At 38.7% G+C, this 12,500-nt stretch overlaps 1 protein-coding gene across 2 annotated transcripts in view; it reads right to left on the reverse strand.

Annotated features, from left to right (window-relative positions):
* The window catches only part of Zfyve9 (zinc finger FYVE-type containing 9), a 133,551-nt gene that overhangs the window by 61,066 nt on the left and 59,985 nt on the right, over positions 1-12,500 (reverse strand). For both annotated transcript variants that reach the window (XM_021200452.2, XM_021200451.2), the window contains exon 4: positions 10,027-12,050. In XM_021200452.2, the coding sequence (XP_021056111.1) occupies positions 10,027-12,050 (2,024 nt within the window). The remainder of the gene's footprint in view (positions 1-10,026; positions 12,051-12,500) is intronic.

Here is a 12,500-nt window from a genome sequence, read left to right on the forward strand (position 1 = left end):
AACTAAAGGAAAAAAATAGTCAACCATCCCCCAAGTTCTAGCACTTACTGTATCTAAATTTGATACCTTTATCTAAAACTGAAGGTGTTATGTTAAAAAAAAAAGTACTGTTGCAATACAAAATATTTACTTTTTAGTTTAACAAATACCAACTAAGCATCTCTTATGTGCTAGGTCTGAATCAGAAAGATCTGTACCAAAGAGCTTGGAACAGATTTCGAGGACAAAAATAAGCAAATAAATATGTATGGAAAATCATAATCGGAAAAACAACAGATGAAGAAACATCAAAGTATTTGGGTTGGTGTTAAAGAATTGTGGTTTTGGACTGTGAATTTTAAATCCTAACTAAGCTCCAACACATCTTTATTAACCAACCTAGGAACTATTACAATCAACATATTTTTTCAAAAAGTAAATTTATCACTGTAGTATAAAAATCCATGCTTCTGGATTCCACAAGTTCTTCTTGGAAAGTAGTTTCTGCATCCTGCTGATTATGAAAGTGTTTTCTGAGTAAAAAGTTGTGAGATGCTTGAATGAGAGAGCTGGCGAGCCCCCAGGTAAATATGGGAGAAGAGGAAAACATTCACAGGAAGCGTTGAGCTTTGTTATGAAGAACTGAGCTCCACTGGTTGACTTGAAACAGTTGCAGACATTATAATGCTCAGTACATCTCACTGACTGGCTTGGCAGAGTCCTCAGATGGAATGGTTTTGCAGGGAGGAAGAAAGTTGCAGTAGTTCAGATCCACAGCAGGCCACAAAACAGTGGTCATGACCTATTTTGAGTGTGAATGAGAATGTGCTATAAGGCTACTCTTTGGTCCACTTTCTGTCAAAATCTTGTAATTTGATCAAGAAATGGTTTCTTGTTGCATAGAATAAAACATGATGACAGCTCAAAACAGCTTTTGGCTTTCTTACTTTTGGTCAGTTCATGAGACACCTACTTACCAAGCTCCTTCAACCTTTCCAATTTGTTTGAAATGCCAAACCAGCTGAGTGGTCCAATGATCACCGAACAGTCTACATTAACTTCTTGTGCAGTTTTGAGATAATCAGCTTAAATGATTGCTCTCAAATGATTGTTATCAACTTCCAATGGACAGACAGAGCTCTCATCTTGCAAAACTTCTTGAACCACCACTGCACTGGATATAAGCAATTCTTGGGCAAAATGTGTTGTTGATATTGCATGTTGTCTTTGTTGCTTTCGATTCTTTTTGAGCATTTAAAATTGCTCAAATGTCTTTTAAATATAATTTCTACAGTATGACTACACAATAGAATAGCAAATAAAAAATCATCAGCAAAAAGTGAGAAATGTGAACTAAAATGATGTAAAATATAAGCATATTCATTTAAAAATGTATTCCAAGGGGCTGGAATGATGAAGAGTACTGGCTGCTCTTTCAGAGGACCTGAGCTAATTTATAATTGAAGAAGGCTAGTTCTATAGCTCAGTGTGACACAGGCTTGCCATCCCCAGAATAGCAAAATCAAACCAACAACAAAGAAATGAAACAGTAACAACACAACCAATAATCTAACTATAACTGCCCCCAAATGAGGCAATTCTTTAACTGATAACTTTAACAGACAAATTGTAGTATCCTCATATAATACAATCTTATTCAGCTATAAAAAGAAATTAGCTATTACGCCATGAAAAGACATGATAAAGCCTGAATGCATTTGAATCAGGGTCTTGTAGTGCTTTACCTAAAGCTGAACTATGTCCAGCCTGCCAATGCATACTTCTACATTAAAGAAGCCAGTCTGAACTAACATACTGTGGGATTACAAACCACAAGACACAGTCTACAGAAAGTAAACTTACAAAAGCAGTAATAAGATCAGTGGCAGAAACAAGGAGGTCAGGCAGATGAATGAGCAGGAATACAGGGGTCTTTTAGGATACCCTAATTGTGCTGGATGACACTGTGATAAAATAAATACATATTTATTAAAGCCTGCTACAAAGTAAACAGTAATACAAACTGTAGCCCTATATATTTCATTCATAAGATTTTTAGCAAAAAAATGTCTTGATATTGAAATGTACCACATTAATGGAGGTTATTAATAATCGGTTAAACTATAGAAAGGTAGAATTTGCAAAATGTACTTTGTGTTTAATTTTTTTGCTCTGAAAAAAGTTTATTAATATTCTTTAAATGATCAAGATGGTTTGGGAACATGTGGAGGTGGGCAAGATAGACATACCTTTGTTTTTTGTTTGTTTGTTAGGTTGGCTTGATTTTTTTTTTTTTTTTTTGGTGGTTTCTCTGTATATCCCTGGTTGGTCTGGAACTCACTCTGTGGGCTAAGATGGCTTTAAGCTCAGAGATCTTCCTGAATGCTGGGGTGACAGGTGTGTGCCTCTACTGCCTGGGCCTGTTTTTTCTTTTGTTTTTAAACATCAAGTGTATGTGGGTTTCAGCTGGTAAAGTACATGTCACACAAATATAAGGACCTGAGCCTCAAGCCTCAACAACCACAAAAAGGGCCAGGCAGGATCCAACTGTTTCTGCCTCCCGAGTGCTGGATTAAAGGCATGTGCCACCACCACCTGGCCATCATAAGCTTTTTCCATTGTTTATGTATTCTTTTCAAAAACTTATCATTCACATGACTAGATAAAACATTAATAATTTCATGAAGTTAAACATTGTTTTCTGGGACCCACAGCTAACCCCATTTCTACAGTTGGAACAGACAGAATGACTCCCAGGACCATAAAGACCTTAATTGTGACATATGGACCTGGCTTTCAGACACAGCTGTTGAGTCACTTTTCATTTCAGTCCTCATCCATGACCTGGTTTCTTTCCCAATCATGCTAGCTATCATCATCATCATCATCGTAGCAGCATCAGTTCAATTTGCACGATAAGCAACTATGCATTCTTTTTTTTATTAGATATTTTCTTTATTTACATTTCAAATGCTATGCATTCTTAGTGGAATCTGGAAGATGCTCAATGTTTTATGAATTAACAATGAGGAAGGAGAAAGAAGGGAAACCTCTGGTTTAGAAAATTTTTTGACCTGCTAAATTTGTAACCTTGTAAAATCTGTCTCTGGACTTCTTGAATATAGAAATGAGGCTAAACCCACTGACTCTTTTTTTTTTTTTTTTTTTTGGTTTTTCGAGACAGGGTTTCTCTGTGTAGTCCTGGCTGTCCTGGAACTCACTTTGTAGACCAGGCTGGCCTCGAACNCTGGCTGTCCTGGAACTCACTTTGTAGACCAGGCTGGCCTCGAACTCAGAAATCCGCCTGCCTCTGCCTCCCGAGTGCTGGGATTAAAGGCATGCCCCATCACGCCCGGCTCCCACTGACTCTTTTCAGGGCTGTCACGACAGGATGTATGGAGTCTGAAGACAGGGTAGCACACGTACCATTTTCAAGACACAATACGGTGTAGAAAAGAACTAAACTTGAATAATTGTGGGAGAAAAGATTCCATGTGTAGGAAGTTCTTGGGTGGAAGCGCTGGGAGGGACGAGGGTAGAAGGGCATGGCCCAAGGGATCTAAGAGTCAGGAATCAGTGATGGAAAGCTAGGCAGTTAGAAAGGTAAGGAAAGGGGCCACTGGCAGGCAGCTACTTCCCAGGCACCACTTAGAACATGCGAGTGTGTCAGCTTCCTCTGGTACAAATGGCAGGCTCCATTCCAAGAAACATCTTTTCTCCCATGTTGAAGAGACCTCTTTGAGATATATGACTACAAACGTATTAAAAGTCTTTGACATAAATAGAATAGTTGATGACCAGTAACCCCTATACCCTCATACAAATGGTTTGATCGCTGACTAGTAATATCTTTTTGATGTAAACAGCAGTTGCTTCCCTTACCCAAGAAGAGCAAGAAATTTGCAATATGAAGAAAATCCTGTTGTATAACTTCAAGAACACCAGACCAAAGCCAAAGAGCAAAATGAATATAACTAAAGATATGTTAAGAAAATGGGAGTGATAACTACTTCCTTAAAGAGATATGTACATAAATGCCCCGAAGGCCCTTCTTCCATACAACTATAATTTATTATAAAATACTAATTCAAATTAAATACATATAATCAATCTTTCTGCTACCACGGCATCTGTGAAAAAGCTTGTGGCAGCCAGGTGGTGGTGGTGACACAAGCCTTTAATCCCAGCACTCAGAAGGCAGAGGCAAGTGGATCTCTGAGTTTGAAGCCAGCCTGGTCTACACAGAGAGTTCAAAAACAGCTAGGGCTATACAGAGAAACCATGTTGAAATGAAAGGAAGGAAAAAAGGGCAGAAGGGAGTGAGGGAGGGAGTGAGGGAGGGAGGGAAGAAGGGAGGGAGGGAGGGAGGGAGGAAGGAAGGAAGGAAGGAAGGAAGGAAGGAAGGAAGGAAGGAAGGAAGGAAGGAAACAAAGAGAGGAAGAAAGAGGTTTCAAAGTCCACCTTTGACTGCACCCATCCTTTAAATGGCAATCATGAATTATGACAATTTTTAACAGTTCTTCCAGGAGAGTTTTCGTGGACGGGTTTTAACAATTGAAAACAACAAGAAAGGACAACTGAAACTTCTACAGTGCCTTCTCCTGATGGACACAGTGGAGCTCTCCTTTAATCTCTGTCCTTGGGAGGTGAAGGCAGATGGATCTATGATTCAAGGTCAGCCTGGTCTCCAAAGTGAGTTCCCAGAATGAATGAATGAATGAATGAATGAATGAATGAATGAATGAATGAGAAAAAATATTTTGGTGATGATTAATAATCAACATGACTTTTTATTTGTAGCTGTTAACAGTACAGTCATAAATTACATGACTTTCAGATTAACCAGGATGAAGAGAAGAAGATGAGATTTAAAACACACTGATGTGCCAGGTGGTGGTGGTGGTGCACGCCTTTAATCCCAGCACTTGGGAGGCAGAGGCAGGTGGATTTCTGAGTTCGAGGCCAGCCTGGTCTACACAGTGAGTTTCAGGACAGCCAGGGCTATACAGAGAAACCCTGTATTGAAAAAAAAGAAAAAAAAGAAAAAAAGAATAAAAGAAAAAAAACCCACATTGATGTACAATATTTTGTATAAATTCATAAATAAAATATTTAGGAAGAATAAATGCATAAAATAAAAAACTGGTGGTTTGCCATTTCAGATATATACAGAAGTTATGATAATTTATAACTATATTTATAAGCATTCAATCTTTCAAGTATCTATAAATTCAAATATCTGAGAAGGAAACCTGTCTAGAATCATATTAAAAATTAATCTAGATCATGTTTCAATATGCCACTTTGATATTGTATGTGTCACCAAGCTATTTTTTAATATAAATGATGAGGATTATGAATGTCTTTTACAAACCCTGATGAAGAAGCTTGTATGACAAATTAACCAGAAATGGAAGATTACTGCAAAATAAAACCTAAACTGTAGCCCTCTTAACTGACACAGTTAACAGCATTTTCTGTTAACAGGATGGCTTCCAGAAAATACACTCAACTCAAGTATTTAATGGCTATTCTTTCCACTGAGTGATCTCAGCTAATCTGCAAACTCTGTGGTCAGCATACAGCACAAATCTTTGCTCCCTTTCCATCTTACTTATTTTTACTCTATTGAGGGAGAGGGCATGTTCATGATAGTGCAAGTGTGGTAGTCAGCAGACAACTTGTAGGGGTACATCCTCTCCACCACGTGAGTTCTGGAGATCACACTCAGATTATCAGATTTGGCAGCAAACACCTTCACCTGCTGAGCAATCTAACAAGCCCCAACCCCAAGTCTCCAGGCACAGAGCTCTGTTAAGACTTGACAGTCTATACAGAAACAGAAGCAGGAGATCCAGAGCTTTTCATATGTATCCTAGTGCTACAGGATACAAAGTATCTACACACACAGTCCTACTGTGGCTCTCTGTTCTATTCAGTCACAATACCAATAATAAATTAAAAATTCATTTAGTTTGAATTATACTTGATTGATGATATATGTAGGAAAGCCCAGCTCCCCATGGGTGGCATAGCCCTGGGCTGGTAGTCCTAGGTACTATAAGGAAGCAGGAAGAGCAAGCCATGAGGAGGAAAGCAGTAAGCAGCATTCTTCCATGCCCTTCACATTCTTTCCTGCCTCCAGGTTCCTGCTCTTTTGAGTTTCTGTCCTGAATTTCCTAGATGATGTACTGTGATGTGGAAGTGTGAAAGAAATCCTTTCTTCCCCAAGTTTCTTATGGTCACGGTGTTTCATCACAGCAATAAAAACCCTAAGACACTTGGTATCTACACTATGGTGTATGAATAATACATTTCCCCAATTGTCTTGGGCATCTGGATGTTTGGTCCTCAGTTGGTGGCCCTGTTTGGGGAGGTTTAGGAGTTATGAATTTGCTGCAGGAAGTATGTCACTGGGGATAGTTCTGAGGACTTAAAAACTTAGGCCACTTGAGTTTGCATCCTCTGCTTCCTGCCTGCAGCCCGAGATGTGCTGCTCCAGCCACCTGCCTCCTGCTGCCTCCATTCTGCCTTCACGGACTCTTAGCCCTCTGGAACCATAAGTCAAACAGACTTTTTCTTCTGTAAGTTGCCTTGGTCATTGTGTTTTAGCACAGCAACAGAAAAGTAATTAAGATATTCTTTTACTACTCTGTAATTCAACAGAAGCAAAGTAAAATCTACACAAATATAGCTATATTTCATTTCTTTGCTAAAGCATAGCTGATATGGTTTAAACGTCCCACCTAAGCTCATACACTAAATCTGTCCCCAGATGGTACCACAAATTTGAGAGGTAGTAGGAACTTTAAGAGATAGGCCCTAGCTGGAGGAGGCACATCAAAGCCTTTGAACACTAGACCTGAGCCTCTGGGTCTTCCTGTTCTGCTTCCAATCGGCCATGATACAGCCTCCCTCTCCATACAGTCCTGCCTTGTCTCAGGCTCAAAGTAATGGAGCCAGCCAACCATGTCTAAGCCCTCTGAAATAATGAACAGTTTCTCTCAAATACTTGGTCACCAGGATGAAGACTAATACACTAGCATAATTATTCCATATTCTACCTAAGATGAAGATAATAATGATTATCTACTTAAAAAGGGCTGATATAAGTCCAATATTGTGCTGAATAGCTTCTCATAATTTCCTATTAACTCTCTCTCTATTCAGATGAAATTTTAATCTTGACCTATTCTTTTGATAAATTTATTTTACTTTTACTACTCTTACTTCTCCCAGGTAATGTTTTTCCTTACATACTTTTTTAATTCCATAAGTGATATAGTGTGTGTATGTGTGTGTGTGTGGTGTTGTACTCAAGTGAGTATGCAAGTATGGACACTGAGGTCAATGGAAGGCTTCTGGTGTCTTCCTTTATCATTCTCAACTTGAACTTCTTTTTGCTTCCCACTTCACCCTGTCACTGATGTATTTACCTTCTAGTAATCCTTCCTTACATGTATATTCACCTGCATGTGTGAAAGTGGGTGTGTATGTGTGCATGTGAGTATATATGTAAGCATGTAGGTATGTATTTATGCATGTGGGTATATATGTGTGCATATGTTATGTGTGTTCGTGGGTGTGTATGTGAGTGTGAGTCTGTACAGCAGCAAGGGATGATGTCAAATGTCTTCCCCAGTCATTCACCTTATTCTGAGAGAGGGTCTCTCACTGAACCTGGAGCTCACTGACTGGATGGCAACAATCCTCAGGGATTATCCTATTTCTGTCCTCTTAATACTGAAATTATACCATGTCAGGCTTCTTTCTTTTCCTTCCTTTCTTCCTTCATTCCTTCCTTCTTTCTTTTCTTCCTTGTGAGTACTAGAGGCCACACTTATGTCATGGCAGCTTGTACAGCAAGCATTGTACTTACTGTGTCATTTGCCCACCCCCTAAGTAATTTTTCCTACCTGCCCACACATGATCTATTCTCCTCCTTTATCTGTTAACAAATTTTTGATCAGGCTACACTATGCTAAGACCTAGGAAATAAATAATGATTAAGCTAATCTGGTTTTAATCCAGTAACTGACATAAGGCCCACTGCCCAGAACTGGTCAATGAATTGATGGAAGATGCTAGGATTCTTTTCACCGCAGTAAGAAACTAGTAAGGAATTTAGTTTGACTCTCAGCCAGTTTATTTTCCTTTAGGAAGTTTCCCAGGTGAACTTGATGGAGTTCAACTACTAATACAAGACCATGAGATGATCAAAAGATCTTCCATATTCCTGACTTTGCAGCAAACAAACCTGTATCTTATAGCTTCTTATGTGAAATCAATGTTGTATCTGTGTCTAAATAGCTGAGGCTTAGATATTCTTTTTCTTGATGTTAAAAGCATATGACCAGATAAATCAGATGAGACAGGAGGTAGAGATAAATTATTGGACTTACTATTATTTCTGTAACCTTATGATCTTCACAATAGCCCAGTAAAAACTATTGATACTATTTTTGTATTTAAACTAGCTTTGTTTGTTACATATTATAAAATGAAAGCTTGGTAAATTACATAATTAATAGAAACAAAGCTAAGATTTGAACCTAAATCTCACATAAATTTTCACAGTCTTTAAAAAAAATATTTTCTCCATATTTACAATTCTTATTAGAAAACCAATTGTGGAAGCTAGGAGAGCAGTGGTTATCCCTAAGTATCTACTGCTCTTCCAGAGGACACAAGTTCAGGTCCCAGCACTTCAGCAGGCAGCTCATTTGTAACTCCAGTTCCAGGAAATCTAATATCCTCTTCTAGCCTCCACAGCCCATAGGCACGCATACACATGTGGTATGTATACATACGTGCATACATGCACGCATGCACACACAAACACATACAAATAAGTATTTAAAAAAACCAAATTGGGGCTGGTGAGATGGCTCAGTGGGTAAGAGCACCCGACTGCTCTTCTGAAGGTCTGGAGTTCAAATCCCAGCAACCACATGGTGGCTCATAACCATCTGTAACAAGATCTGACCCCCTCTTCTGGAGTGTCTGAAGACAGCTACAATGTATTTACATATAATAAATAAATAAATCTTTAAAAAAAATAAAAAAACCAAATTGTGTTACTAACGGAATTTGGAGTTAAGGAATATTAAATTATTCTTATATCCTTAATAAGAATAAAGATATATATATATAGCCTTTAAATATCTACATTAAAATCATATAGAAGAAAATATGTGTATGTATTTATAAAAACCCTCAGAACACTTGGTACATGAAAAACTATGTAAAAACGAGTACAAGAACAGGCTTGTGAGATGGCTCAGCAGTTAAGAGCACTCACTGATCTTGCAGAGGACATGGGGTTCAATTCTCAGCACCGACACAGTGGCCCACAATCATCTATAACTCTAGTTCCAAGGGGTGGAATGCCTCCCTCTGACCTCTGTGGGCACCAGGCAAAACAAGGTGCAATACATGCAGGCAGACCATTCATTACAAATAACCATATCTTTAAAAAAAGGGGGGGGGGTGCAGGATAAATTCTCACTGTAAGTTAATTTAAGTATAAAATATAATAAAACCAACCACTGACCACAGGGATTGGACCATCTGTAATTCCTTACACTCAGGAATCAGAAGTGGGTGAACTGATTCAAGTCTAAAGATAGTTTGATCTCTACAAAGAGGTTCCAGATCAGCCAGGGCTACACAGCCACACTCAATAACAACAAAAAAAGAAGTAAATCACAAATACGTCCTAAGTTGAAAGAGCAATGTCCTTATTCAAACCATGCCATTAATTACATATCTATAAGTATCTACTAATGTAAAAACCACAAAGTAAATACTTTTTAATTCTCAATTCTCTTTTCTTCACAGAAAACAGAGATAGCATACTAACAGAAAAAAAAAGACACTCACAAACAATTAGAAAGCTCTTATTTTATATAGACACTCACTAAAACTGGGCTTTCAAAGGTTATTTATAATGTCATCTCAAACTAGAAGTATTCACCTAATCATGCTTTAATTTTTGTTCAGCATTACAAAATATGCCAAGTTCCTGAACTGACAAATGCAACTTACCTTCCCACATGCTCTGCAGTGATGCCTCCTTTTGGTGAATGTAAACCGAGCTTCACACTTCATGCAGTTTGGAGCCTGAGAATCTGGCACCCATACTGGTGCCACCTCACCTAGGGTGGTAAATGGCTTTCTTGCAGAAATTCCAAATTGACCAGCTCTGAGATCATTATCTGGACTATCTGGAGCTAGTGCAAGGCATGGTCTACTGGAGATCTCGGCCTCATAACTTTCTAAATGTTCCCCATTTGTATCAGTTACAGAGATGTTTCCCAGAGTCGCACTGCATGTGTTGACTGCTGAGTTCTCCCCTAGCTTTGCTTTCCCAAGAACATCATTTTTGTTTTTACTATGATTTCCATTGTTTGCAGGAAGGTCATTTTGTAAATGGTCTGATAATGGCTTTGGAATCTGAAGTTTAAGATTAGAGGGTTGCTTGGGTCTTGCACCACCAAAAGGAACACTAATAGATTGCAGGTTTGCTATCTTGGGGGAAGATTGCCCAAGTACTGATGGGATTTGACTACAGAAATTATGTAAATAATTTTTCTTCATTACATTTCCAGTGCTGTTTAAAAGCAGTCCACTCCCTTCTGCAGTCTCATTCCCTCTCTGTTCATAAATATTTGAGTAGCATTCTGACTTGCTCTCTTCTATTTCTTTTTCTTCTGTTACTGAATCTTCTTTGGAGGGTAATGTCTTTGGAACAAAAGATACAATTGGGCTCTGCATTCCATAGGAATCACAACTATTAGATAGAGAATTTGCTGCTGGTGTATCATTAACAGTGGAGAAATCATATCCTTCACTCTCATTCATGCAAGTTCCTTTGAAATCTAGATCGGAATCTGCCATTCCAACACACTTGCCTCCACTATTAGTGTCCTCAGGTTGACTACTCTGTAAAGCCACTTGATTTTCTTCATTCACTTGGCTATCATTCATCTCATTTAGCTTCGTTAATTTCCAATTAGTCATCTGAGAGTCATTACCTTCATCTTCATCAACTCTAGTTTCACTAGACCCAAGGCAGTCTGAAGACTGTTCACAATTGTCCCTTCCAGATAAAGCAGGAGTATCCGGCTTGAGATTCAAAGATAAACCAGATGGGAGGGAGTCTTCGGCTGTCCTCTCCTCTGTGGGCTCTGTTTTTGTTAAGAGCTCCCCACTTGAGTGGGAAAAGGAGTTGGAGATCCCTAGTTCTGTCCTGGAAGAGCTATTCATGCCAGAAAGGTCCCTATCTGGCATATAATTTCCTTGCTGATTAATGGCAGGCCCTCCATCCATTCCCTGGGATGAATTAACTGCTAAGCTTGTAACTGTAGATGCAGATGGGTCTCTACCTACATTCCCATCGTCCTTCAATTGTGAAGGGGAAGAGATACTGGTCGCACTGTTAGATGAAGCAGCACAGAGATGATTTAGAGAATCCCTCTCTAGTTTTGGTTTATTCAAAGCATCCATTTGTTTCTCCGAGTTTATACCTTTTTCCTCAGATCCATTCATACTAAAACTAAATTGATCAGTTTGCTTAGTCTCATTATCCAGAGAACAACTAAAAGAATCCATGAGGGATTGACTATTGTAATTATTATAATCCTGCAAATCGCTTTGCAATGTCCTTTTATCGCAGTTATGCATGACAGCTACAACCAGAACATTCTTCTCGTCTGGCAGACAAGTGAGGCTTCCACATTTCTCTTCTCCCACTTCAACGGCACTAAATTGATCATCCTGATTATAGTTTCTCTTAATTAGTTGGTCTTCTGTCACAGCATTTTCATCAATCCACATGGTGTCAGTCTCTGGATTTAGACTACAGTCCTGTCCGTTAGCACAGGGATCTTTGCCCTCCCTTGTAAGGGGAGCTGAGCCAGCCAGAGAGAAGACTTTCAGCTGTGGACCTGTCTCAGAAACTGTAGGTTCATTCACACTGGCTAATGCAGGGTTAAAAGACAATGGATGAGAAGAGGGATCTAAAATCTTATTCCACTTTGTATCCAATAAAGTAGGAGAAACTGTTTCATCTGAAGGGAAAAAAAAGTAATTATAGTAAGTTTGCTGGTAACAGTAAAAGCTACTTAGGGCTACCTGACAAATATTTACAGCTATGATTTGGAGAAAATGTCCCCAGACTATGACAATATCTAATCTTTAGCTAGACATAAGAAAAACACATTTAAGACAATGCCCTATAATTATCTGTCAACAAATGGTAATGCCTCAAAACATTTCAAATAACGAAGTTGGGCAGTGGTTATGCATGTCTTTAATCTCAGCACTCAGGAGCCAAAGGCAGGGAGAATCTCTGTGAGTTCCAGAACAGCCAGAGCTACACAAACAAATCCTGTCTTAAAAAACAAACAACAAATGAATTTTATGTCAATTTAATTGTGTTATTAGATTGAGATAAATAATGACACAATTAAATTGACCTATATACCCAGGAATGGAAAGGAACTTTGGATTGTCTGTGT

This window comes from Mus pahari, chromosome 6 (assembly GCF_900095145.1).
Source record: "Mus pahari chromosome 6, PAHARI_EIJ_v1.1, whole genome shotgun sequence".
In the NCBI taxonomy this organism is placed as follows: domain Eukaryota; kingdom Metazoa; phylum Chordata; class Mammalia; order Rodentia; family Muridae; genus Mus; species Mus pahari.